The following is a 27,168-nucleotide window of genomic DNA, read 5'->3' on the forward strand; positions in this document are numbered from 1 at the left end:
CTGGCTATTGATCATAGGCCTTCCCCACAAGCAACATGTTACCCTTTGGAGGAAGACTTGATAGTCTTGGGTCTTCTGTAGGGGTCTCGAGAAGAAGGTCTTCATACTCCTCAATAGTGTCATGATCTACCAGGGTGACCTCCCATGTACGTGAGTCATGGCGTCCTGGATGCCACTTGTCAAACTTCAAGTTATACTTCCCTTTGTCGACCCATTTCTTGAAGTCTTTCAGTGTAGTTTCACTGCCAATTGCATCCTTACACCACCACATCAATTCCCTTGTCTCTTCTTTGATTCCATTGTTATCTCTCTGTGTGCCACGTGTAGGATCTACATATGAGTGAACTGAGCGGACTCTTTCAGAGCGCGGCCACCCACAACTTGTTGTGCCCACAACGATAGTAGCACCAAAGGGAGATGACTTAGCAGCCTTGAAGATAGAATGTGTGTCCTTAGCAGCTGTGTAACTGATCCTCTTCAGCCGGACAACCTGATCAGGTGCTTCTTGGTTCAAGCCAGCCATGGTCACATTCTTATATTGCTCCCTGAGTTCATTCACTTTCTTGAGAATGGTAGATTCAGCATTCTTGATTGTGTCCTCCTGTGTGGGCGGGGGACTTCGACCCCTACCCCAGTTCTTGCCCCTTTTCTTGTCCCATTCAGCCTGCAAAGTCTCTCGATCCCTCATTGTTGTTGCAAAATCCCTTAAGAATTTGCTCAGGTGAAATTGATGAACACTGTGTGTGGCATCTATATTGTTGGTAAGGACTGATGTCCATACTTCTGTTTGCTTTGATACCACAAGAATTTCATAAGATTGGAATAGTATGAAGTAAGAGATCTTCACCTCTCAAGGATTTACAACAACTGGACCTCAAATGTCATGCAACTAATTCTGGGCAGGGTAACAAGAGCCCCTCTAGGATGACCATCTTCACCTTTGGGCATGTGAGGTATTGTGAATTAATACAGGCTCAAACTAGTAGTTCCCTGCTACCGCCTGTACACAACAAACATCCCTGCTCTGGGGGAATGTTGCAACACAGAGGGAAAGACTCGGTAAACACATTCACCCCCTGTATGGTGAGAGGAAGAAAGATGGTACCCTTTTGAGAATGCAGGACAAACCCTGTGTGAAAAGGCACTTATTCACTCATAATCCAAATGTCACAGACAATTGGGGTCAAGGGTATTGCGACCAGAACAAGGGTGTCCGAGGACCGTTAAACAAGCTGATGTTGGGGGGATGGCTGTGCAACAGGTGATTGTTGGTGATGCACTAAATCCCAATGTTCTTTGGTTCAGGTTTGGTGATTGTGTCTGACGGTGTGTAGCAGAGTGGTAATATGGATGAATCAGTGGGGACAGTTGTAAAACCTGCAGACATAGTCAAATGAAGAGGGCTGACCAATTAAGTTCCACACTCCTTACAGTATTGCCTACACTAATGTTGAGCACAGCACATGTACAAGACTAGTTTACAACGGTTATATGGTCCTCTGTTGAAAATCCTTGTCTTCTTTTCTCTCTTCATCCTCCATGCTGTCCCTGAATCTATCATTACCTCACATCTCAAAATAGCCAAACTTAGAGCCTGCCATTATTGGTCTCCTGTCACGATGATCAACAGAGGCTTCAGTCAATGAGGCCCTATCACACCACGGAGACAAGGTTGAGTGATATTCGCCAAAGGCGTCAACTATAATGACGAGATGGACGAGATACTCAGCGAGAATGACGAAAACGACAAGAATCCAAAGAGAACAACCTCAGGATGAGCGTTGTGGCCTTGGACTGACTGAAGACTAAGTGATATCGTCAAGAGCGATAGTGAAGGTACGGTGTATGACTTATAATTGGGAATCCACTAAGGAAAAGAGTACAAAAGATGAGAATAGCCATTCTCCTATATATCCATCCATCCATCCGTCCATCTACGTTGAGCGATATTCTACAACTTGGCAAGTTCGTGGAATTAGACTGAATAATAGATGGGTTCGTTGAATGAAGTTCTACGAGTTCGACGAGAATAGCGAGTAGAGCGGAGAGTGCGTGGGGATCTTGTAGGTCACGTGATGTATGTGGCAGTGACCGTCATGACATCTCCACGCGTTCCTGTACTGCAGCTGCACAGCTTACTCTTATCTGTAAACATTTGCATATCATCATCTATAGCACAAACAAAACCTAGGTCCTCCCTTCCATCTCCGTACCAATTAGCTATGTACAGCTATCTCACTGGAAAGGCAATGAAAACGTAGGCATACACTAATACCAATGCTTTACCCCTGGGAGGTGTTGCCCGGGTAGGAATACCTATCAAGAATGAACTCAAACTCTGGGAGGGATGCATGATCCACACATGTTGACAGCCATCTGTAGCCTTTGATCTCGTATGGATCTGGGAGTCCACGGGTAAGAGGCTTTGGAGGTAGTGCATCCTCAGCTTCATGCACAACTCTCTGAAACTCTTTCTCTGTCCTCACTTTGCCATCAAACATTCTTTGACTGCACAGATCCACCATCAACCTTGCCTCTTTCTGGAACTTTTCATAATCTTTCTCCCAGTGTTTGAAATGCACATACGAGTGAACTGAACGGGCTCTGTATGTGGGGAAGGCAGAGCCTCCATCCCTGCTTGTCTCAATGACAATGGTACCAGGGCGTCTTCGCTCCTCCTCATCACCAGCAGCATCAATGACCCTCTGTGCAAATGCTACAGCCCTGCGAGATATTTGATGAAACTGGTAATCCCTATACTCATTCTGAAAGTCACGGATGGTATCCTCTTGGGACTTGCAGTGGTGTGGCGCTCGCCCCTTGCCTTTGCCCTTGGACATCCATTTGTCATATTCTTTCTGGTCCTTCTCTTGTTTGAGCAGAGAAGTCTTGAAATGGTGTTCAAAATTGATAATCTCCATCGGCCAAAATTTTCCATCAATGTTCTTCATGATCGCATTGCTGGTAGCAACTGCCCTCCAGTTCTCTGATTGGTGTTTCAATGACTTAGCAGAATCCAAAGAGTATAGAAAATACGCATTAGGTTCATCTGTCATGCCAGGGGGTGACACAGTCCCTTGTGTCTGGGCTGCTCCAGAGGATGTGGCCACAGTGCCCCCCCAAGATGAGTATGGGGGAGGTGGTGGGAGTTGTTGGTTTGGTGAATAAGCATAACCTTGGCTTGAAGGGGATAACGGTGGTAGGGAACTCTGTTGGACCAACATGGATGGGTATTCCTGGCCAGTAGGCTGCCAAGAGGGAGTCTTTGACGGGGAAGCCTCATTATTGGATGAATTTTCCTTCTTCTTGGATGAAGGCTTGGATGAGGATCCCTGGGAGGAAGACTTGAAGAAATTCGGCATGGTAACAAGAAATATGTATGATAGAGAGTAAGATCAATATGATAATAATCAATAATGTAAAAGGGTTGAGGAGTGGATTGTTGTGAAAATGTGAATTGCAAACAGTCTGAGATGATTGTTGAGAGAGAGAATCATGACACACATGGGGCAAATGCAACTCCTTATATATCCTCAATGTGGCGATTGCTCTCACTCTAGCTGCAGTGTCTTTACTTTCACTACTCTCTGACTAAAAGGATGCTTAACCCCTGTACACTACAAGGGATTGCAATCAATAACATGTTTGGGCTAAGAGAAGCCTCCCCCTCAGAAGAGATTCAGGACTTCTAACCCCTGTAGATTCAAGGATTGTTACCTGATACAGGTATTGGCAGGTAGAAGCCCTCTTCTGGGCAAGAAGTCTCCCCCTGTACCTTCAATGGGTCATGAAATGACACAGGTTTCAATATACCAAAAACCCCTGTCTGAATGGGAGGTCTATCCACTGCAAGTGAATATGCCATGAAAGGATTACATGGTCAATGTAAACAAGAAAGCCATTTCCCCTGTATCCCAAGGGATTACAAGACAGTACTAGTCTAGACAAATAGACACCTTCCAATGAAAGGGCACCCCTGCACCTGAAGGGATGGTGAGAAAAAAAACGGTTTGGACATTCAGAAGTCAACCCCTTGAGAGATGTCCTATGCCTAGGCTCAAGGGATGTGTTCTGATACATGTTTAAGCCTGCAGAGACCCATTCTTTGATGAGAAGCTTCACCCCTGCACATTTGAGGGGATATGGCACAGTATAGGAATGAGCAGACTAGAAAGTCATGCATCTATCTGTCTATGGCAGGATATTGTGACAAGCAGTCTCTCGGTGCCAGAGTAATCATGTCGACCCAGGTATTCTGAGCTATGGCCACTGATGCCACAAACAGAGCATGTTAGTATCATTACATAATTCTTTTGGAAAAGGTTCAGGCAAGTGGGCTTGTAGACTCTACACCAAGAATGTCCAAAGAGAAAGCATGGCATTGCTGATGTACACTGACATTTTGCACCACAGACAGTCCAAGATGTGAAATTGATTTTCTGAAAGCAATGTCCAACTTGATCACATATGTCGTTGATCTCCTAAGGATTTGTGGTGACGGTGTATAGCGCGCAACAGAATCGTTGCTACACAACAGGAGACTCGCATGGCTCTTTCTAACTCCCACAAGGCTTGAGTGATGTGGACGTCTCAGTCTCAGCAAATTCCTGTCCATTCAGTTGGTAGTATACCTATCGCGTACTGTCACTGAGACTTTCTACTCCATCATCGTCACTGTCAGAGAGAAATGAAGTATCACTGCAGCGTTTTAAATGCAGTCCTTATTGCCATATATCCAATGAGCCGTGGGACAGTGACGCGGTGATGTGGGGTCTGCCATATCGTATCGTCGGCGTAGATAGCGATCTTCCTCGCGTTCATGACTCCCTCCATCGTGATCACGATTGGGCCAGTAGAATGTAGACAGCCCGCTGGTTGTAACATCTCCTGGCAAATAGTCATACATGTATTTCATGCGTGATCATCAAATATCGTCCAAAAAGCTACAGCTACAATCTGATCCCTTAGTGCATCATGCCCCCTCCACCTCGTTTGCCCCCCATCCTCTCGAACGGTAGAGCCAGACTACAGCCTGCTGTAACGCAGAATATGGCAGCGGAAGTGAGGACAGGTAATGACGGAGAGAAAGATAAGAGGATTCCGGCAGTGACAGGGGCCATCACCCCGGTGCTGAACGAGTAACGAACGGTCAGCGATGTGTGTGACCGAGGAGTGGAAAAGGAAATGTACAATCTACTGAGAGCAGCCGAGGTTCCACAGGCTGTTCCTCGTATTGATGTGCCGAAAGTCTCCGGGGTCATACCATCTGCAAGACCAGTACACCATCAGCTCCAGCTCATGTCTATTTGACGATCCGCTGGACTTACACAGAACCGCGTACATTGCCGTGGCTGCACCGGAAATCACCATAGAGCTGATGACCACCGCCCAGTTGGCATCGACCGCTATGAAAGCGAATGTGGACAGACTGGTGGCCATCGTGCATATGGCGAGCGACTTGCGACGGCCAAGACGGGTCTGGACCATCCATGCTCCGAGCTGCGGACGACGAAAGTCAGTATCGCGAGGCGAGAAAACAATCACAAAGGCCCGCCAAGTAATATAGTTGGGGTAGCTGAGCAGAGAACGCAAGACCTACAATTGACCCAGGACATCCAGCAACTTCAAGGTATCAAATCAGCGACGTCCTTATGACCTAGAATGTATGCCAATCATAGCCGTACTTACTGGAATACAGAACGTAATCATTCAACGCTTCCTTGATCGCCTCGTCCCCTTCTCCCGAAGCTCGGCTTTCAAGCACGGACGGCAGCCAAACATTGAACATCGTATATGCTATGGAGACAACTTATCGGCGACGGGTCCCACATATTTGTACTCAGCAATTTGACTCACCAAACGACATAGAACCCCAAATGATCCACATGAGAATCACTGTCCTTCTCCATTTCGGTACGAACAGCTTGTTGATTTGCTCTCTCCAGCTTTCCCACCACGCTAAAGGTTTATCTCTCCAACTTGCTGAGTCGTGCGAGTCTATACCTCCCGCTTCGCCTTTGAGATGTTTCCCTTCTCCTTCGGTATTGGCTGTTTCACTGTCGAACAGCAACCTGTCTCGTTCTTCTCTTTGCGCCGCAAACGCTTCTTCGAATCTATTTTCGTCTTCCTCGTCCTGCTCCAGTATACCGGGGGTAGATGGAGCGTAGAAAGCAGATCCTGTCCTAATGGTGTACTTCCTAGGGGTTCTAGGTGGACCTTGGCCAATACCGCCATATCGAGTATCGATGTCCGCGCTGTTGTCTCCTCGTTCGCCATTTGACAGGCCCGGTAATGGCGATTCTTCACCTTCATCCTCGGCGCTAGGAAGGTATTTTCTGGACGATGAGGCTTCCACGGGCGATGTGGGTTCGACTTGTACATCGGCATGCTGAATATCGATCGGTCGGTCGTTGTAATCTGCGATATGTTGGAGCGCAACAACTGCTTCTTGTTGTCGACCTGTCGAAACGAGATATCGCGGAGACTCTTGTAATCGGAACAGAAACCAACGGGCAAAAGCGCATGCTAAATTCTAATCACAAAGCAGTATGAGAACCATCAGCTAACGATCCATGATAACTCCAAGGGCGTATCAGCTCACGAATAATCCCAGGACGAACAGAACTCTCCGCCACCCATCGTTCTGCTTTGAATCGATATCGCAACCTTCATGTGCTCGACAACTCGCTCCGGGGAGGAACAATAAGCTGACCACGGAGGATAGGACAGCTCCGAGGGAAAAAAAGACGGAAAGGAGGGTGAGGAGGTATTGTTTGCTATGCGGGAGATTCTCGAGGAACAGCGTACCATCTGTTGGCATAGACCCGCTGCGACATCAACAGTCAGTACTCATTTGAGAGAGAGATGAGGATCGTGCTGAAATATGAGACCAGAGGACTCACCCAACAGCGCTACCCAAACAGAACATCCAAAAACACAAAATCCCAAAACTTGGACTGAAGCTCGCTGCTATTCCGAAAACCGCCGTGAGGAAAAGGGTCGAGTTGAACGGTAACGCTCTGCCCAACAAGTCGGACACCACACCCCAGCCAACTGCGCCGATCATCATCTACACGAAGCGCATAATGTTAGGACTCTTCTCGTGATTGTTGACTGAGACTTACCCCGGCCATTGTGGATGCGGATAGCAGTCCAACGACTTTTGATGACAGGTCGAAGTGGACTTGCACTCTGGGTAAGATTACAGCTATATAGACGAAAGTCAGTTCTAGCGCACGAGAGGGGTTGAGAAGATCGCCGACGCACCGATGCATTGTAATGCAGAGTTGTCGCTCATCCATCCAAAGCCGCAGAGTGCCTACAATCAAGTCGTGAGCATTATACCCCTACTACCGCTGTACTGCAAAGCTCAAAATTTCGCCGAGGTCAAGGCGAGAATTGGGAAGGCTAAGCTCACCAGTAGCCGCCAATGATATGCACCTGTTTTTACAGCGTCAGTCTCACCGACACCGTTCACAGAGAACCTGTGCGCAAACTCACCGAAACCCAACCTTTCCAAAGTCTCCTCCAACCCTCTCTCCCTCCCAGAGCTCCCTCTCGTCGTACCCATCTCCACCTCTCCTCTCCTCTCATCTAAATCATCCTCCTCTTCATCCGGTCCATCTTCATCATCGCCTTCCCCGAGACCTAGGACCGAGCCCGCTGCCGAACGAAATGAAGGGACTCGAGCGTGATTCCCTGTTTTTGAATTCCGAGGTAAAGAGTAGACATACGAGCTTTGTCGAGAAGAGGGAGGAGGCAGCATATTGGGATAGATCAGAGCTATCCTCTCAGGGAGAATGCTTAGGAAATCAGAGTGGTGTGAGAAGGGAAGAAAGGATTTGGGTGACTGTTGTTGTTGTCCAGTAAACTTTGATGTTGAGATCAAGGTTGCTCGTTGATCGATATCTGTCACGTTTCATGTTCCTATCCAATTCCGACGGAACCAAACATCAACCAGAATTATCAGAAGCAAATGTTATAATTCAGTCTTGCTTTCACTTTCACTATCTGGCCTGACAATTTCGCTCGTACACCACACTTTCATGAGCAAGATCCTTCAAGCTAGTGCGGAAATGACGATATTGCGATAGCAAGAGCCGATCACCGATCAGCGCGATGACCGTTACTCCCACTTCTCGTTCGCCCTCTCCGGACTTTCGACAGAGTTTGCCTGAATGTCCGAATGGTCTGTTCAACTTCCCACTGGATTCAGTGGTGGTAACAGATCCCGATGAAGAGGTATGTCTCTAATCTCTGCCTAACGATTCTCCTATTATCGCTTTTTATGTCAACCTGTGCTGATGCTTCTTTACAGATTCTAGAGCTCTACATGAACCTTGCTTCGACTTCACCCCAGCTTGGTCCTCGCGACACCGATACAGGCGGACTAGGTTTCCTCGACTCGTCTTCCTCGATCCTGGAACTCGCAATCGATCTGACCCCGACGTTACCGAGTGACTTTTCTGAGGCAGGACCATCCTCTGGTTCAGTTGTTGGTCTAGGTGATAAAGGCAAGAGAGGCAAGAAGCGCACTGCCAAAGTGGAAGAGAAGGGCGTTGAGAGTGTAGAGGTCAAAATCCAGCAGGATTTGGGGATGTTGAAAGGTCGAGGAGGAGATACTGGTGCGTCCTCCAATCTCTAGAGGCGGCCCAATGTCCCCAATTGCGCTTCCAATCACCATGGCTGATCAATTTCGACAGGCAGCGTACTCTGGCGAAGCTCGCTTCATCTCGCTCGACTGGTCCTCTCGCAATATCATCATCCTCCCTCCTCCTCCTTGCCAATCCTCGACACTGTCGCTCTGCGGAAAGCGAACATTCTGGAGCTCGGCGCTGGTACAGGTTTGTTAGCAGTCTTGCTCGGACCTCTATGTGCGAGTTATACAGCGTCAGACCGAATGGAGAACCTGAAACTGGTGAAGCGGAATCTAGACTTGAACGGTCTAGGTGCGGCAGGACAAGTCCCAGAGATCGGCGATTCGCATAAGAAAGACAAGGGACCGAAAGGTGGGAAAGGACAGAGTGAAACGAAAGCGACCGTACGACTTGAGGAAGTCGACTGGATAGCGGTATCGGAAGAGACGAAACGACATCGAACAAACAGTCATACACATGATGGAGAGGAGGAAACGAAGTATGATATGATCTTAGCAGTGGATTGTATATATAACGAACATCTCATCCAACCGTTGGTGGATACGTTGGCAAGATATTGTCCCGTAGGAGGTAAGACAGTGGTTTGTGTTGTTGTGGAGTTGAGGAGTGCTGACGTAGTAAGTGGAATGTCATGTTACGATTGACGTTTGTGACTGACTACTATGTGACTTTGTCAGCTCACCACCTTCCTCGAGACGTGGACCTCGGACCCAAGTGGACCTTGGACGATCGTCCGGTTAGGTGAGAAAGGGTTAGGCAGATGGGATGGGAAACGTGCGCGATGGGTAGGATGGGTTGGATGGAGATGACCATGTCCTCGAGCAAGGGTTTATAGAGTACAGTATCTTGGGTCTAGATGTATTATAAATGGACACTCATTGTACCTGATCGTCCGGGCTGAGTAGTACGTGCACCAGATCACAGAGCATGCCAGGGTGGGGAGATTTCTACGCAAGAGCTTCAAGGGTGCGATGCATGTCAGGAGACAAACTCGAAGAGTGAGAAAGCTAATGACATGTACGTTACTAACCTCTGCCATTGTCATCACGACAGCGTTATCCCTCATTGATAGCATGCATGCAAGCAAGCGATAGTGACAAATTTAATACGCGGCCGAAAGAGGGTGGTGAGGTGATCACTAAGGTTCGCGTGTAGAAGGGTGGTGTGTCGCGTCAGGGGGGGGGGAAACCGAGGTATCGTAACGTTTCAGGGTACTCGCTCGTCGGTTCTTTGTTGCTTGTTTACCACTCACTGCAAAGATTCCAGACTCAGCTTCTCTTGACACTCACTACCTGACGATCAACAAATCAACATCCAAAGTAGTCTACTAGTCTACTTTGTTATACCACTCACATCTACACATTTCACGCTCTTTTAGTCGACCACACATTCGTTTACACACACATCAACACACTACGCCGTCTCACCCATCGTCCTCATCACGCGCTTTTTGACAAGCAATCAATCAATCTCATATCGTACCTATCGCGTGACCTTACAACGAGCGCTTTACTTGTCGACCTGCACACTTGACAGCTGTTGAACGTTGATAGCTTGATTTATCGTAGGTCAAACAACCAGCCCAGGCCACAATCACAATCCCTCAATTAGTGATTGTCAACAACCAAACGCGCCTCTCGACGTAACAACATCGTCGTCATCACCACTTTCCCTTCTAACCTCTGAATCTCAATAATCAACAACAACAACATCCCGCTACACCCCTTTGATAGGATTAGCTTCACACTTTCTTGTCCTTCACTCCTTTGATCTTTCATCCCCCGAGTACCGAAAAAGGTCCTTTCATCTTACTAGTAGGGGTTTAACGTGAGTATCGGCCTGTTCCCTCTCACCACCTCTATCCTACATGCCATCCGTCCGTCTCTCGGGGCTATCCCACCTGTTCGTAACGAAAGTAACTATCCAAAGCAGCTGTGCTGACGAGATCTATCTTTCCTCTCCTTCTTGAAAATCCTCCTCGACATCGATTAATCGGTTTTCGTCCCCGCCCTTACACGTGTTGATCACAATGGCCGATCTACCCGACTTGCCATTCGGTGTTGTTGGTGGTGGAAATGCAGATTTCCCGGACTCTGCTTTAGATCCAAATCCCGTCACGATGGCAGCTCCAGTAGTCACCACTCCGTCAGTTGCGGCTACAACCCAAGCGCCTGCACAAACGCAAGTCACGCCCGTTGTGCCGACCACAACCGCACCTGTTGTTCAGTCAAGAACGACGACTGCAGCACCGGTGGCCAACACACCCAATCCGGCCACACCCCAAAGTAGTGAGTTCTACCAAATGGGGAATGTGGACAATGATGCTGATATGTTGGTGATTTTATAGGCGCAGCAGCAAGCACTACTCCAGCTGCTGCAATCCCCTCAACTGCTCAAACATCTTCTATAGCATCTACAATCATCTCCACCTCAGCGGCAGCAACTTCAGCGACACCATCCACCACACCGGCAACCTCAACAATCCCTACATCGACTATCAAACCCTCAACTTCCACCAGCAGCTCGGCTCTGAAGTCCACAACCACTTCCACTTCTACGCGAATCGCCTCTACTTTGACCGTATCGAATACCTCGGCTAGTCATTCGGCTACTTCAGCAGCGGCAAGTTCTGGGAGTAAAGGCATCGGTGGATCAGGTCTCAGTCTAGGAGCAGTGAGTGCTTTATGTTCCCTAAGCGGGTAAAAGCGAGCTGATATCTTGCCCCGCTGCCAGCTTATCGGTATCATCGCTGGAGGTGTCGTCGCTCTCATACTGATCGCGGTGTTGGCGACTCGAACTATCAGGAAGAAGAACCGAGCTAGGAGAACTGCCAACCGAAGCTCAATGTTTGACTGGCCAGCTACAGGTCTTGAGGAGGAGCCGTTTGAGAAGCCTCGTGTGAGTGACTAGCGATCTTGGCTGGAAGCCCTCAACTAACCTTGAACGCGTCCGCCTGCATAGTACGAACCACCTTCTCAATCCTTTGCCATGTCCGACCCATACAACAACAGTGGTCCCGCCGCGTCCGTACCGTACATGACGAACGATCCCGTCTACGCCGATGTGCCCGCATCGCACGTCCCTCAATCGTACATGGCACGTAACAACCCTCAAACATCGTACTCTTCGGGCGGTTATCAGAATCTTCCACCATCCGAATACAACTCGTACCCACCTGCTCAGTATCCGCCTCAACAACCGCAGGGACAATACCCGCAATATCAGGCCAACATCGTTCCTCCACCTGAAGAAGCACCCATGATGGGTGCGGGTGCTGGTGGTCCGGTCGGTCCAAGTGGGTTGAGAGACGGTTCGATGGTCAGAGTCAAAGTTGGATTCGTCAGATCCCTCGAAGACGAGTTAGGTGAGTGCACTTCCATCGTTCGTTTTTCCGCACTATTGGACTACCTACTAACGGTTGTGCTTCAACATCATAGCTATCATCCCTGGACAACAATTGTACCTTCACACAGCATACGATGATGGATGGTCGCTCTGTGAAGATCAATCGCACAACCGGGGTGTGGTCCCCGTCAGCTGTCTCGAACCATGGCAGGATAACCTAGCGCCGATGACCAGGGAGAACAGCGGACAGGAATCGTTGAGCGAGAGATCGGAGAGGAGATCCAGTTTGTATCGACCAGACGGGCAAGGGGGTTATTAAGCTAGTAAGGCTTACCGATGCACGGGGAGGAGTAGACGCACGGGGAGGAGTAGATGCATCGATGGCGATGGCGGTGGAGGAGTATACCCCGCTCGAGAAGATACCTCATCATGGACGGATGGAATGTAATTTTACATGATACAATACAAGTTACATAGGGGTTCATAGGTTTCGCTGATTTATATTCAAGATCATATGTATGTTTTCATGACTGGCGCGTATCGGTATAGATGAATGAGCGAGCCATGTGTCAAAACACTGACAGTCACACGATGCAATGCAATGGGTAGTACAAACAACAATGAAGTCTACCAATACCCTAATCCAGATCAATCATCCCTTCCTCGTCATCCTCGTCATCCACCTGCACAGGCGCAGGCGCAGATACTTTTACTCTCTTCGACTGCGCAGTAGCTTGTTTTTCCTCTTCTAAGCGTTTCGAGAGTCGTTCTAGCCTACATCCTGGATCTTGGCCTTTGAGCGCTGAGATCGCTTCGAGCTACAGTCGAAACAAGTTCACATCAGTAGTAGTCCTTCTTCATATGCCGAGCCTAGCATTCACTGCTAGCATGTGGCCGCGCTGAAGCATTCAGAGTTTGTAGACTTACTCTCTTTTGTAGGTCTTCACCATCCCTCTGTCCTGTTCTTGCTGTTGGGTCAAAACCAATCCTCCTAATGGCCAAAGCATTAAAGGGTCTCTTCTTCTCCTCTCTCTCCTGCGACGATACAACCGCCTCCCCTCCGCTTTCCTTCTGCTTCAACTTTGCCTCTTTGACCCTTTCCCTCTCCAAGACATTCAGATATTTCCCACCCGTACTTCCCGTATCAGATTCCAACAATCTCTCTAAAGCCTTTTCAGCCTCTTTCTCCTCCAACTGTCTTTTCCGCTTTCCAGCTCGATTCCGACCTAATTTCTCGGATAAAAATTCATTACCGAAGCCTTTTAGACCGCCTAATCTCGCTGCACCTGTGTTGATCACTCCTCCGCCTATGACGTAGGTTGCGCCGCCGCCACCGTTATCGACTCCCCTAGGAGCAGCTTGGGGACCACCGCCTGGGATTAGACCCGTTTTGCGATGCGGGTCGTAGCCTTTGCCTTTGGCAGCGGCTCCATTAGCGGGTCTCGAAGTCAGTGCGAACGAGGAAGTGCTGAGTAACGCAAGCAAAGTATTCAGCGTGCGGTCACACGATATGTAATCAGGTCGATTGTATGAGACCCACCTCGCAGTGAATTCCGCTCGACTGCCTTTACCTCTTTGGATCGCAGCGTGAACGTGATACTCGCACACCGCACCTTGTCGTCTTCCACAGATGTCAGCTAGGCGCACTTTCAGACCGACGCTTAGCTCACAGATCGACCCAGCTCTTGCACCGATTCCCATCTTTCTGTGTCGCTGTGCAGTAACCCAAATCCCTCGCTTGACCAATTAGAGCGATCGAATCCCCTGAAGTCGGGTTCAGTCCCAGCGGGAATTCTAAAGGATGAGGGTTGTTCCCTCCGCCCTGTGTGTTTGAGAGACATCGTTAACACCGTTTTTTACTACTACACTTTGTGTATGTTTGGTGTGAGAAGTGACTCACCCTGAGATTTCTCCATACTCTCGGATTGAGGATAGCGACCACGCTCCCTTCATTCAAATTACACCATTTCTCATAAGCGCCTCCCGAACCACCTCTATAAGATCGTTTCATCTCTCCATCTTCCGTCTGCCGTTCATGAACGACGGCGTCCGCCTCGAAAAGAAGTAGGTTGAGGAGGGCGTCGCCTGATGTACCGGTCGATTTGCCAAGTGATCGATTTCGAGATGGCAGGGAACAAAGTGTCATGTTGATGTATTTTCGAGGTACACGTCGACGTTGTGCTTTCTTCCCCTTCGCTTTATCTTTCCCCTTCTCACCAGACTTTTTGGCATTGGCACCGCCAGCAACCTTGCCATCTTTCGGAACAGCAGTATCCAGAACCTCACCCTCGTCTTCATCGTCGTCACTTTCAACACTCGCATCTTTCGTTCCGCTAACTTTGACCTCCCCTCGATGCGCCACGACCGCAATCGTGATCCAATCCCCGTCGACGGGGATATCGTACGTCGTTCCATCTCTAGACAGCCGGATGACGGAATACAATGTTGAAGGCGGGATATAGTATCGTCCGGAGAGATGGTCCTGTAGATGTGAATGGGGTAGTATACGTTTACTATGACATAGAACAGAAACGTCGTCAGCGAATCACACATCTCACAATTTGCTATGGATTGGTATATAGTCGTGGACTTACGATAATCTGATACCTGAGTTAGGCTCGACATCTCTCCATTCCTCTTCACCTTCAGGATCTCTACCAAACTCCTTCGGACCCAATTCTAGCTTTTCGATAATTGTCAAACTATCTTCATCCCTCAACGGCTCTTTCGCCTTGCCTTTCCCATTATCATCATATTCCGATTCTGGTGATCTATCTCTAGCTCGCGAGGATGATTCCGCGATACTAGGTACAGCTGAGATGGTGGTTTTCTGAGAGAGATTCACAGAACGAGTTGGTTGAGCGGTTTGAGGTGATTTGGACGAGGAAGAGTTGGATCTTCGTAAAGCCGCCAGAGACGAAGAGAGAGAGGAGGGTTTGGACGATGGTATTGAAGGAAGAGGTTGTGGAGTGGGTTTGGCTACGGAGGCGGGTTTGGTATATCTTGATGATGTCGATGATGAGCCAAAGTTGGGTTGGGCAGGTCGACTCGGTAAAACAGCCTCGTTCTTCGCTTTCTCTACCCAGACAACACATATATTCACATATCAGCTTGTGATCTACACCTTATGCGATGGGAGATTGTGTTGGTATTGACTGGACTGGCTGTGCACGCTCACCTTTCAATGTCGCTTTAGTCGGCGTCGACCCGATCAACACCTTTGCCTCCTCTTTCTCCAACACGCGTCGCGCAGCTTCGGCTTTCGCAAGTTTCGTAGCTTTTGCAGCTTGCAGCGCGGCGATCTGTGCGTCCAGATCGGACGTGTCTAGGTCCATGGCGCGGGTCGTGAGTCAGAGAAGCCTACAGTAATAGACTAGTGCTGGGGATGAAAAGTTGGAGGGGAGTAGGAAGAAGTAATGTCGGGCACCATTTCTGTCAACGCGTTTCCGAACCGCCAAAAATCAGACACGAGAAAGAAAGTGATGACGTAACGACTTCCATTGGTCATCAACCGCACTCGCACTCGCAGATGCGTGCAGCCAGCGAAAGAACGGGCAAGTAATCAGTACATCTCGACAATTGAATCGCTGCATCTTGCACACGCACACTAACTGAGATTGTAACAACCTCACAATGACAGTCCCCCTCCCATCAAGTCAGGCTGTTGTAGTCCCACCCATCAACTTCTCCCTCGTCGTCCCAGGAATCTATCGATCCGGTCACCCTAACCCCAAGAACCACACATTCCTCCGACGTCTCAATCTAAGAGGAATAATATACCTCGAAGGGTCTGATCCATATCGTCAAGATTCGCTCGATTTCGTCCAATCTCAGATTTTGAAACTATACCGATTCGACCTAAGTAAAGAGACCGATCTGTATACACAAGAAGGTGGAGAGAGATTAGAGGGTCTGTTAAAGGTGATTTTGGATAAGAGGAATTATCCGTTATTGATACATGACAACATGGGGAAGGGGAGCTGTACCTTTGTCTGTGCGTTAATCAGGAGGATGCAAGGATGGAGCTTGACAGGGACCTTTGCCGAGGGCGACATGTTTGCAGGACCAGCTGGCGGGGCGGAAGGTGGGGGTGTAGGAGAAGCAGGCATGGAGGTGAGTGCGATACTATGTGCTGTAACTCGGGCAAATTATTCACCTAACGATTCCAATGGTCTGAGCAGAGATAGTTTGGCAAAGATGGCCGTGATGCTAATATGTACTACTTCGCAGTTCATCGCGGCTTTCGAGCCGAAGAAAGTCAAATACGACAAACAATGGCGTCCAGATTGGTTCTACTAGACGGCGCAAGATCGCCCTAGCGTCTCCGGCACGACCAGGTAATCGTCGAGGGCATCAGCAAGATCATCCACAAGCTCATGCCGAGGTATCATGACCATCGACGGACTGGTGAACGTCCTCAACGCTGCTTCGTTAACAAGCGGTCAACAACGCTCGAGTCCCCAGCAATCAGTGTAGGTCATCGTACGATTGCACTCCTTTCACGCCTTCAATCTCAAACCCCATGCTCATACCTCATACGCTCAACTCAAACGCTCTGACGCAGGCGTGACTGTCAAAACGCTCCGGACAAAGGTGATGCGGCGACATGAATGGAAGGCGAGGTATGGGTGGCAATAGTCATCATACCGCTTATCTGCGCCACTGGTCGACTAGCTACGGCAATGTCGACATATTTCATCCGAACCAGACCTGTCAGCACAACCAACTCAATACAGCGTCAATACGAAGTGATTAGCTTGTTCCCTCAATGCCCGATGTACTACCGCTATCGGTCGTTATCAAACACGTTCACATAGGATCACGACTCACTCCCTTCGGCAAAGTGCTGGACACTTGCCGCACAACTATTACGATGATCGCTCCCCCTCACACCGCCACTTCTACCCTTTCCTCCTCCATCTCACCCACGAAAGCCGTCCCAATCTCCCCGATCGACCGCCCCTCACCGCCAGTATTCAATCAATCGACTTCAGTCCCTCCGATCTCCTTAGCTTCGCAACGGCTTCGTACGGAATTGAGGATAATCACGTCCTTACCATCCTCTCTTCCTGTTCATCGACCAATCCCCACCCGTGCAACTTGCAAGACTGCACCGCTCCCTTCGAGTACTCGTCCTACCTCTGGAGATGCATACGTATCAGAGCAGGATCAGTGGACCGTTCATGGACATGATGGGAAAGGGAACAGCAATCGCGAGGTTTTCGTCCTCAACCTCTCCGACTATGCTCGTGTGACCAACGAAGACCAAAGCGGTGACCGATCCAGCGGCAGTCATAATTTGAAATCTTGGTATCCAGCTGGTTTCGAATATGAACAGCATCATGATGGCTCGCAGAGTCAGCGTTCACTTGGCCACAAACGTCGTTTGAGCGACAAGTTCAAGGACCTTCTGCTCAGAGCGAGCAAGAAGAACAGCATCAGCGGAGAGATCGAGGAGGACAGAACGCCTGTGGAAGTGAGGACGGCTCGAAGGATGGATGAGAACACACTTCGTCGACAACAACGATCGACAACGGATTCAGCACCGATCGGTAAGGTCGAACGCTATACCAGACCGTCTATCTCATCAAACTCGAGAAGCGATCTAAACGAACCGAGTCCACCAAGTCGACCTCATCGTTCACCTGGTACAGCCTCGTTCCTCGTCACTCGTCATTCTATTGAACGAAATGCGAGTCTGGGAAGTATGACCACGTTTGGAGGGAGAGGATCAGGTTCGTCGACCGACTCGTCCCACTCGGATCCAGATCCGGATTCGGACCTTTCATCGACGTCGGTAGAGTCCTTCGGGACTGTTGTATCGAGGTCACGCGGGTAGTGTCTTTAATACATAGTCTGATAAGTGATGAGACCTAGCGAGCACAACGAGGTCGAACACCAAGTATTGGCATTGATGTGAACGGAGAGAGATGTGAGGATAAGGAAAGACGTGGGCGAGTCATCAGATTCTCAGAGACTAGCAGTCATGTGGCAAGTGACCGGTGCGTAGTAGAAAGCAGACTGTAAAGTAACGCATTTAGTTCCGCTACTGGTACCAATCTCAACCAATGTTGTATGTATTATTGCTGTACCATCACATGTACTCGACGCAGACGATTCTTTTCTCCAACGACAATCGCGACGCTACCGGTGGGAAGCCATAGTTGCGTTGATAGATAAGACGTGTGCCTGCTGCGGATCGTTGGACATAACAACTTTTTGCATATTATTTCACTCCATATTCAACGAAAACCTATAACCAACAGAGAAAGAGGTAACAAGACGAAGATAAGACGGATACGAGACGACTGAATGTCTATCGAGTAAAGTTTGGGCTAAACCACCGTTTAAAGGACGGCAATGGCACCAGCGACGACACCGGCGACAGCGATGGCGGAACCAACGAGACCTTTACCGAACTCGAGGCCAGATGCACTTGAAGCAGCCTTGGAAGTGGAAGCTGCGGAAGAAGCAGCGGCACTAGCACCGCTAGCACCACTAGCACTGGCGCTGGCACCGCTCCTCGAAGCGGCACTGGCACTGTTACTAGCGGAAGCAGAAGCGCTAGCACTTCGAGAAGCTGAAGCCGAGACGGAGGAAGCGATGACCGAACTTGCGCTTTGAACAGCAGAAGAGACGACACCGGAAGAAGTCGCAGCGGCCTCAGTGAGAGAGGAGAGGGAGGAACTGTCGATTGAGATGGAAGAAGTTGCGGGAGCAACAGTTCCAGTCACGGTGCCTGAGGTGATCGAGATTCCGGCACAAAGAGCCTGTTGTAAGGCGGAAGCAGTTTGTTGATCCTCAGTACCACAAGATCTGTAGACGAGACAAGGGATCATACTCGTCAGCTTGTTTTTCCGACTTGCGACCACCAAAGAGGTCCGCTTCGCACTCACGCAAGGATACAGGTGGTAGCAGAGTTTTGGAAGGTGGCTGAAGCACAAACACATGCGGCGTCGGCGCTGTTGGGGTGAGCAGACGAGGTCGGTGTGATGAGCAAATAGACAAGTACGAGGGAGGAGGACGACAGCGGATGTGGAGAAATGAGAGTTGGCAGGAAGACGTGTTACGATCAGCATAGGTCTTGTTGGTGGGAGTAGACTCTAGCTCCACTTACAAAGAAGAACAACCGGCTTCAGAAGCAGCGGTAGTTGAGCAAGTGAGAACACAAGCGGGGATACTGCGAAAGCAAGGTCATCGCCATTGATCAGCACAGCACAGCGCGGTATGCCATCATCACATGGTGGATGTGCTATGTGACGACGAGACTCACGTCTGAGCAGCTGCGAGACCCAAAACAGTCAAAGCGGAGAAAAGAGCGACCTTCATCGTTGCTTGTAAGTTTGTCTAGTGTTATGTATTTCTACGTCTGAGATGAGAGAATGTGATTCGACCTTTTGACACTACGGCTTGAGATGATATGCAAGAGAAAGAGAGAGCGAGGTAGGAAGAGAATTGGAAGGGAGAGGGGGGGTTTTGATTTATCTATGTTATATACCTTCGTGTGTGTGGGTGTGTGGGTGTGTGGGTGTGCGGGGTCAAAGCGTTCCGGTGGTTCGGCAATGAATGGGGACGGAGGGAGAGGGAAAAGGAGGCGTCGCACACGGTGTCTCTGTCCAGAATGTGTTCCGTGTCGTTGGCCGGGGCTGGAGCACGAATGGGTTGGGACACGAGAAGCAGGTGTATGTATCAACTTGTCCTCGTGACCTGTCGCATCAAATTTACAATAAAGGTTATCCCACGAGCATATGGTTCCTCACCAGTTCCACAACCAATTGTGGTAAATACCTAACACTTACTGTACCACAGTAAACACAAAGTACACGACACACGGGCGGGATGATACTGTATCTGGTGTAACTACACAAGCTGTATATTCTCACCCACCCGGCAAGTTACAACCGGATCTACATTCTGTACCTTGATCACGTTAAAACTCGGTCTCTGTGTTCCCGTTGATAAACCAGCCCACTATCTCACAACGGGGGAATATCCCAACGTACAAGATCATTCGTGGTTGCATACGTTAACATATCTTACGACTACTCTTCACTATTCCCAAATGCAATTATGGCGCCTGCCTTCTGCAGATCCCATATCTCATCCGAATTAACCGGGTACACATATAGACTAGTCTAACCAAAACTCTTCAATTCTATTCCCTTCTTCTCCACACCGCCAGCCCCACCAGCCCCACCTGCTCCACCTTGTCCTCTCGCGCCCACCGCTTCTCTTATAGCCTTCTCCAATTCACCCCGTTCTCCCTCACCCATACCCATTGTGGCATCTTTGAACGCTTTGGGACTACCTTGGGCTAATCCCAATAACACCCCCGTCGCAATCACGTGCAGTTGGCCTTGTCCCTGATGTCCACCACTCGACCCAGGTGGATCAAGCATCAGACACAAGGTAGGTAACAAGACACCATAACCTCGTGATTTGGCGTCGTTCTCCTCTGACAGACCGGAAACCCATCCGACGAGAGACTTGACGATTTCACGAACGCCTTCTGGTGGAGCAGAGCCCGGGTTGGTAGCGCTACTGACAACAGAGTCGGAGATGAATGTGATCATAGGCGGTAAAAGATGGAGAGCAGCGTGTTGAAGTACTGGCGAAGGAGCTGGCGGCGAGTTCGGCCCAAGCGGTGATGGAAGAGGACGAAGCGAAGCAGCGAGGAGTGTCGAGGCGCAGTGTATGGCAGTCAAGCCGAGCTGAGGCGCAGAACATCCAACGTCAGCATTCCATTCAGATTCGAGATGCAAAGATTTGACATGACTCACCTCTGGCCTCTCGCTACTAGCACCGAGGTATTGACCGATCGTGTATCCCACTCCCTCCACTACGCTTTTGCTGACTTTAAAGTCCCCCGGCAGAGTAGTAAGCACCAGAGTGATAGCCAGCAAGTTGTTCTTGATCTTGACATTAGCGACGGGGTTCACGCGGGCTCTGTTACGATGAAAAACGGTCAGCATTCGACATCTATTTTCAGCGGGAGACATCCGCAACTCACCTCATATCATCCACGTTGCCCAAACATCCTCCAATGAGTCCTCCTACGACCTTCTCCCCGTTTCCCACACCGGGGACTTGGGCAGTGATCAAACCCTCCACCAGAGCCTTGAGACATCCTAGCGTCCCACCAATGAGATCACCGGGTGTCTCGTCGCTCAGCAGATCCATAAATAGGTGTACCCCAACAGCATAAAGATCCGCCCTCTGGGTCACCTCAATGCACTCTATGACTCTCCCGAGGGCGGTGAAACCCGTTCGAAGGAACGCCACTCTATCGGCCAAAGAATCTTGGTGGTGGAAAGCGGTCTTCACTTCTTTTGTCGGGATCACTTGTCTCAAGACAAACGCGATGATTGCGAGGATCCGTCTTGTCTGCGCCGAGTCGATCGTACCTGTCCCTTTTCGACTGACCGCAAACGCCGAGACGAGCTCCACCATTTCCGACTTGACAACAGCTGGTTCAGACATGGCGATTCTGTAGCACACCGTACACAGTTCGTCGAAAAATTGACCTTCGAACACTGTCGTCCCAGCCAAAGGAGGTTTGACGAGACTTTGCATCGCCTTGAGACAAGCTTGCGCCATCGAGGTAGCTGTAATATCTCCAGTGGACTTGATGACAGCTTCAAAAGCGAGTCCATATATGACGTAGAAGTTTGCGGTAGGTTCTGGTCGAATGGCGGGACCAGTCGCAGCGGGTTTGTCGGAAGGCGCAGTGAAGGTCTGCCCGTCCATTGCACCGAGTGCGAATGGGTCTGACGAGGCAAGCGATAAAGCCACGGCGTGTAGGAGTTTGGGAACGGATTGCTCGTAGTACTGAGCAAGCCACTATCAGTCCTTTAAGGCCCTCATGCGTTCAGACTGTGAATGAAGAGCATCACTCACCGGAAGCAAGATATCTCGTCCAACCCCGCCACCAGCGTCCATTCCCGCACCACCAAGTCCACCCATTTCCGGGTCCGTTCTCAGCTGAGCATAATCCCTCAACGCTCCTATCCAGAACGGTCCAAGCAAGTATCTATAAGGCTTGAGCACGTCGTCCAAGTACGTTTGTCGAAGGCTAGCTATTTGCAATTCTGCCCAAGCGGCAAGGATGGATATCTTAAGCATGACCGCAGCGTTGGAGGAGAGGTCCTCGACGCCACCAAGAGCGAGCGTTTCTCCGCCTAGGGGTTCCCGCACGTAAGCGTCAGTACCCAGAACTGGAAGTGCCCAGGAAGCTGGAAGTCGATTGGACTCACTCTTGCACTGCTCCAGGGCGCCAGTCAATAGCTTCAGAATCCTGCCCATCCTGCCTACTTCTTTGACCACCCCAGAGCCAACGAAAACAGCGCAGACCTGCACTGCCGAAGCAAGGACTTCAGGTGCCGAGTCTGATCCGAACGAAGGTGTCAAAGCGGCAGCAATAGGAGCCTGATGTTGCTCGAGCAGAAGAGTGCCCTCGAAGTCTGGATCTGCCGAATTTGCGAAGCGCTGTAAGAGCAACATCCAAGATTGTTTAGCTGTGTATTCAATCTTAGTACAGCAAGCACACTTACGATGATAACATCCCTCAACACGACCAATCCCGCCAGTCTGACCTCCATGACCAAGGCCGCACTGGCCGAGAACGCCATCCTGATCAGGTCTGCCACTCTCGAAAACAGCAAATGCCTCTCGTTCGCTCCTGACCTCCTAGCCAAGACCGGGTCAAAGTTTTCTTGTCTCCCGCCCTCTGCAACTGAGACTATTATATCGTGTAGACATTCCAGAGCGAAAAGCTGAGTTCGCCATCGCGATGATAAAGCATTCGAAGCGAGAGCCGCCACTCCAGAACCACCTCCGAACGATTCACCCTCGTCATCGATGAATGCCGGGCCAGATGCAACAGACTGTTGTTGTTGCTTTTGTTGAGCGGCAGCCGCTGCAGCTTTCTGAGCAGCCGTCCGCGTCATAATCCTCTGACAAAGATCGATCCAACCGCTAGGTAGCGCAGCAGCCGTCTGAGTGAGCCAGCTGGTAATGACTTGTCGAACACCTTCAATACTAGGATCATCGTCTAGCAGGCCAAACAAGTCCTCGACAAGCTGATTTCCACCGAGTTTCGTGATAAGCACCGCATCTCTCTGGACGATCTGATACAGCGCTGTGATCGCTGCGACTTTGAGCGGTCGTCGAGTCGAGGCGAGATGTGATCGGAAAGTTTGAACAAGCTTGGGGATGTCCACCTCGGTAGGGGCGAACATGAGGAACTGTTGCACACACTTGATTGCCTCGACAGCGAGACCTTCGTCAGTCTCTTCACCAAATTCGTGGACAAGAAGGAAAACTAATGATCGGATTTTGCCTGGTTCTTGCAATTCGGGACCGAGAACACCGATCAAAGCGTGGAGTATTCGACATATGACTTGATAGGCCGGAAGATCGCCACGAAGGTTGACACTGCCGAGAGAACCACCGTCTGGATCGTGAGTCTCGAGAAGGTAGATGTTGGCCAGCATGCCGAGCGTCGTTGGCACATACGGTTCGTAGGAAAGGTTCGCAGCGTTGACGACTTGTGTCAGAGCCGCCATTGCATAGAAGTGTACCACAGGATGAGGATCCGTAGCGAGTGACATGAGAATGTTAACAATTGTCTTGAGGATAGGTCCACCAGCTAAGCCTCCGACGTTACTGTATATCGCTCCGAATGCGAGAGCACAACCCGCTCTGCTATCAGGTATTCGATTGTTGACAACCTGGTCCACAAGCCATTGCACTTGCGACGACAGGTATGAGCTTCCGGCGACGGAACTCAGCGCGCCCATGGTTTCAGCAGCAGCCGTCCTGATGCTAGGGCTCGGGTCAAAGATGGCATCCTGCACACCCGTCAGTATGAATGTTATTGTAGTAGGACAAGAAAAGACTGACCTGGAGGAGAGACTTGATCAGGTCGCTAACTTGATTGCTTCCCAGAACCTTTCTGGCCTTCGGTCCCGCAGCATCGACACTGGACAAACTTTTCCGCAGCGCTGCCATGGTGTTCGCCATCACGGCCTGTTTCCTTCCAGGGTTCTTCTCCAGTTTGCTAGATCGCATATGACTTGAAAGTGTCGCCAAAGATTGCACTTGTCCCTCAACATTCTGATGCGAGAAAAGCGTAGCGAAGAGTTCCACTCCCGCATCTATGACACCTGTTTGTGGAGGGGGCGCCTTAGGCGAAGAGGGAAGCGCAGACTTAAGAAGGTCGAGGAAGTCATGTTCAATCGAACCGATGATCGGATGAGACATCTATCCAAGCCCATCAGCTATAGCCTTGTGGAAAGATAGGCACACAAGATCTCACCTGTGACTCCACAGACATCTCTACCCTGTCCCTATTTAAGAACGCCTCTTCTGCGTCCACGCCTCCAGCTCCTTCTCGGGCTCCCAATAAGCTAGTCACACCGAATGCATACCCGTCCGTAGATTGCCATATGCTTGTGAACTGTCCTGATTGAGCTGCGATCGCCGCTTGTGCAGCTGAGCCCGAGTAGTTCTCTGGGTCCGCAAAGACGGTAATTGCCGCTTGCAGCAACGCTGGTTGCATCGACTCTGTCGCCGACGAAGGTCCAAGGGTGGTGAAGCATTGCAAAACACGACGACGGAGATTCGCCTCTCGCTCAACCAGTGATGGACGAGCGGTGAAAAGTTGGGACGATCCGCCGTTAGAATTGGAAGCTTGCTCACGCAGTGCTTCAGCGTAAGCGGTAGCAAATCCGTTCACGAAGTTGAGCGAGTTGGTGAAAAGGGTAGCAAGACGACGAGCAACATCGATGTTGACCAGGGTATGATTATGTCGCAAAAAGTTGAGCACAGCAGCGAGAGTACATTCCCGGACCAACAACAAGAAACTCCATTCCGCCTCACCTCGCTCGCCGACGGAGGTGTCTTTGCTCGTTGGCTTTGGAAGCGCATTTCGCCACAGGACCAGCAGTTGGGGCAGATGGAGCTTCACGAAGCTCGGTCCAAGCGACATGAGAGCAGCAACCAGATACCAAGCTACTTGCACTTCGATCGAGGCCGGTGAGATGTCATGGTCACCCGCTTGTTTGAGAAGCGACACTGCCATGTCAAAGACTTTTGTCGATATATCGTGTGACACATATAGCGGGCGTTGCGGGCTGACAGCGATGAGAGCGGATAGGGCGAAAGCTTTTCCGATGACTCTGTGCGGGAGTTCTTTCGCTGCAGCGGGCGTACTGAGCATGCTGAGATCTTTTTCTATGTCGGCAAGGAGGATGTTGAGCATTCTGGGGAGCTGACTGGGGTTCATCGTACAGAATCGCCGTAAAGTATAAGATGCCGCCAGTCGGACAGAGTACGATTCGTGCGAAAGCAGCCGCACAAGAGGTTCCGCGAGGAGCTCGATGACCAATGGTGGTGAGTTGCCTAGTTGCTCCAACAGTCCTGCGATCTCACGCAGGGCAACGACGAGAACCTGCTTGTCCATCTTGGCCTGGCCCGGCAGAGGACTGGGTGACCATTTCTTTAGATAAGAGTTGGTTAAGTCCCGGATTGCTGCCACTTGACCAGGTTCCGACAACAGTCTGACGCCTATCAAGTCGCGCAGCAGTAGTCCTACAGCTTCTCTCGTGGCAAGGACCTCATACCGTGTACTCTGGCCTCGTTGCGGGATGACTATCTCGTCCATGACATGCTTGACAAGCTCAGCATAGTGTCTCTCGACATAATCCGCACCGAGAGATGTGAAGAGAGTAGCGTAAACGTCGATGATGGCGTTCCGAAGCTTTCGAGGGGTCTGAGGTCGATTGTATGGTACTGATAGGTACTTGAGCATTTCTTGGGTAGTGAGCAGGGTCTTCGACCCTCGGTCTTCTGCGGCGGAGGTCATCACAGTCGGCTCATTGGATTGATCCGCACTTTCCCCATTCTTGGCTGACGACCTTTTGCTATTATCAGGCGGAGCTACTCCAGATCCGGGAACTTGAGTTGCCGCCAACAAATGTGCCAACATTCGACTCAATGCACGTCGAGTGAGGTAGTCTGCGCCTTCTAAAGACTTCAAGACAAGAGGGGCGACCGTGTCGATTGTCGGCTGTAATTGTAAAGCCGCGGTGTATAAGTGCAAGGAGACAAATGTTTCGGCACATGCGCGTTGAACGGGAAGTGCCTTGTCTTGGAGACCTGCACGGAGTGTCTTGAGGAGATCCTTGACGAGGACATCGGGAAGCGCTTTTCCAGCAGATTGCAGTGATTTGGAGAAGGCGAGGACAGCATGGATACGAAGGATGACGGACTATAGGACAACAAAACAGTGAGCGAGCCGCCATCAAGAACGGCAATGATCAGTCGGGATTTATGCTTACAAGATTCGTGTTCTTGAGCACTTTCACTGACGATGCACAGAGATCGCCCATCAAGGACATCATCTGCGTTGCGATATCAGTAAGATCGTCGACTACTACTTTCTTCAAGCAAAACACCGCATCCGACTCACGTTCGTCCCGTGCTCTTTGAGAACCTCGCCGATAGTATACCATGTAGCAACTCTACTGACGTTCTCGGCCGCACTCATCCCTTTACTTCCACCATCACCGATTGCCTTCATCAGTACCTGAAGGAAATCGAATAATGTCCTCGACTCGACCCGCTGGTGCAATTTCACAAGACATCGAGCTACGAGATGTCGTATTGGTCTACCGGGTTTGGGAAGGGTGGGTGTAGCGGTCGGCAGAAGGAGCTTGAGAAAGAAGGCGTGTAGAGAGGCAATGGTAGGTTGGAGTTCGTCGGATGGGAGAGACTCGATAGCTTGTTCGGCATGACGGAGCCAGTGGAGGAGAGTGAGGTCGGATCCTTCGCCTGTGAAGCGGGACTATGTGTAGGAAGGGTATAACCACGTCAGCATAACCTTGTGATGAGCTGATATAGCTGGCTATTTACCTCCTCGACTCTCAGAGCGTCAGCAGTAGGCTCCGACGCCATCTTGAGATTGATACAGATGGGAAAAAGTGATATTGTAAGGGGTATAAGTTATGCAGATTAGGTATGGAAATAGCGAAGGTGCAAGTGGACGACAACGAGCGACAGCTAGCAAGCGCGTCACGCGAGAGCCTGATAATCGGTCAAACAGTAATCTCAGGGTTTATCGAAAGAGGGTGAAAAGAGTGTTGATATCAGGTACATGGCTTCGACA

The 27,168-nt window shown here is 50.1% G+C and overlaps 8 protein-coding genes across 8 annotated transcripts; 4 read left to right on the top strand and 4 right to left on the bottom strand.

The window, feature by feature from the left end:
* Positions 1 to 4,964: 4,964 nt before the first annotated feature.
* On the bottom strand, positions 4,965 to 7,765 carry CI109_106372 (uncharacterized protein; the record flags this gene model as incomplete). Its single annotated transcript, XM_032007044.1, has 12 exons — positions 4,965 to 5,130; positions 5,191 to 5,266; positions 5,328 to 5,499; positions 5,600 to 5,622; positions 5,689 to 5,796; positions 5,857 to 6,532; positions 6,602 to 6,827; positions 6,903 to 7,069; positions 7,125 to 7,207; positions 7,267 to 7,318; positions 7,418 to 7,440; positions 7,501 to 7,765. 12 exons carry the CDS (start codon positions 7,763 to 7,765, stop codon positions 4,965 to 4,967), a joined length of 2,037 nt encoding a protein of 678 aa, XP_031858686.1.
* A 155-nt stretch (positions 7,766 to 7,920) lies between these two features.
* On the top strand, positions 7,921 to 9,466 carry CI109_106373 (uncharacterized protein; the record flags this gene model as incomplete). The annotated part of the gene is made up of 5 exons (XM_032007043.2): positions 7,921 to 7,988; positions 8,094 to 8,241; positions 8,318 to 8,624; positions 8,703 to 9,274; positions 9,335 to 9,466. The coding sequence occupies 5 exons, from the start codon at positions 7,921 to 7,923 to the stop codon at positions 9,464 to 9,466; spliced, it is 1,227 nt and encodes a 408-aa protein (XP_031858685.2).
* A 1,220-nt stretch (positions 9,467 to 10,686) lies between these two features.
* On the top strand, positions 10,687 to 12,321 carry CI109_106374 (uncharacterized protein; the record flags this gene model as incomplete). The annotated part of the gene is made up of 5 exons (XM_032007042.1): positions 10,687 to 10,945; positions 11,005 to 11,330; positions 11,391 to 11,555; positions 11,619 to 12,021; positions 12,095 to 12,321. The coding sequence occupies 5 exons, from the start codon at positions 10,687 to 10,689 to the stop codon at positions 12,319 to 12,321; spliced, it is 1,380 nt and encodes a 459-aa protein (XP_031858684.1).
* Positions 12,322 to 12,640: 319 nt separating this feature from the next.
* Positions 12,641 to 15,337, bottom strand: CI109_106375 (uncharacterized protein; the record flags this gene model as incomplete). The annotated part of the gene is made up of 7 exons (XM_032007041.1): positions 12,641 to 12,820; positions 12,930 to 13,470; positions 13,543 to 13,623; positions 13,673 to 13,824; positions 13,903 to 14,515; positions 14,597 to 15,080; positions 15,181 to 15,337. The coding sequence occupies 7 exons, from the start codon at positions 15,335 to 15,337 to the stop codon at positions 12,641 to 12,643; spliced, it is 2,208 nt and encodes a 735-aa protein (XP_031858683.1).
* A 298-nt stretch (positions 15,338 to 15,635) lies between these two features.
* On the top strand, positions 15,636 to 16,301 carry CI109_106376 (uncharacterized protein; the record flags this gene model as incomplete). Its single annotated transcript, XM_032007040.1, has 2 exons — positions 15,636 to 16,115; positions 16,233 to 16,301. 2 exons carry the CDS (start codon positions 15,636 to 15,638, stop codon positions 16,299 to 16,301), a joined length of 549 nt encoding a protein of 182 aa, XP_031858682.1.
* A 574-nt stretch (positions 16,302 to 16,875) lies between these two features.
* CI109_106377 (uncharacterized protein) lies at positions 16,876 to 17,922 on the top strand (the record flags this gene model as incomplete). The annotated part of the gene is made up of 2 exons (XM_032007039.1): positions 16,876 to 17,795; positions 17,880 to 17,922. The coding sequence occupies 2 exons, from the start codon at positions 16,876 to 16,878 to the stop codon at positions 17,920 to 17,922; spliced, it is 963 nt and encodes a 320-aa protein (XP_031858681.1).
* Positions 17,923 to 18,349: 427 nt separating this feature from the next.
* Positions 18,350 to 19,331, bottom strand: CI109_106378 (uncharacterized protein; the record flags this gene model as incomplete). Its single annotated transcript, XM_032007038.1, has 4 exons — positions 18,350 to 18,818; positions 18,899 to 18,964; positions 19,120 to 19,182; positions 19,276 to 19,331. The coding sequence occupies 4 exons, from the start codon at positions 19,329 to 19,331 to the stop codon at positions 18,350 to 18,352; spliced, it is 654 nt and encodes a 217-aa protein (XP_031858680.1).
* An 806-nt stretch (positions 19,332 to 20,137) lies between these two features.
* CI109_106379 (uncharacterized protein) lies at positions 20,138 to 26,957 on the bottom strand (the record flags this gene model as incomplete). Its single annotated transcript, XM_032007037.1, has 11 exons — positions 20,138 to 20,713; positions 20,783 to 20,948; positions 21,013 to 21,830; positions 21,900 to 22,180; positions 22,256 to 22,487; positions 22,553 to 23,851; positions 23,904 to 24,263; positions 24,319 to 26,271; positions 26,342 to 26,404; positions 26,473 to 26,847; positions 26,916 to 26,957. 11 exons carry the CDS (start codon positions 26,955 to 26,957, stop codon positions 20,138 to 20,140), a joined length of 6,165 nt encoding a protein of 2,054 aa, XP_031858679.1.
* Positions 26,958 to 27,168: the final 211 nt, after the last annotated feature.

The sequence above is a fragment of the Kwoniella shandongensis genome, chromosome 12, assembly GCF_008629635.2.
Source record: "Kwoniella shandongensis chromosome 12, complete sequence".
Classification (NCBI taxonomy): Eukaryota; Fungi; Basidiomycota; class Tremellomycetes; order Tremellales; family Cryptococcaceae; genus Kwoniella; species Kwoniella shandongensis.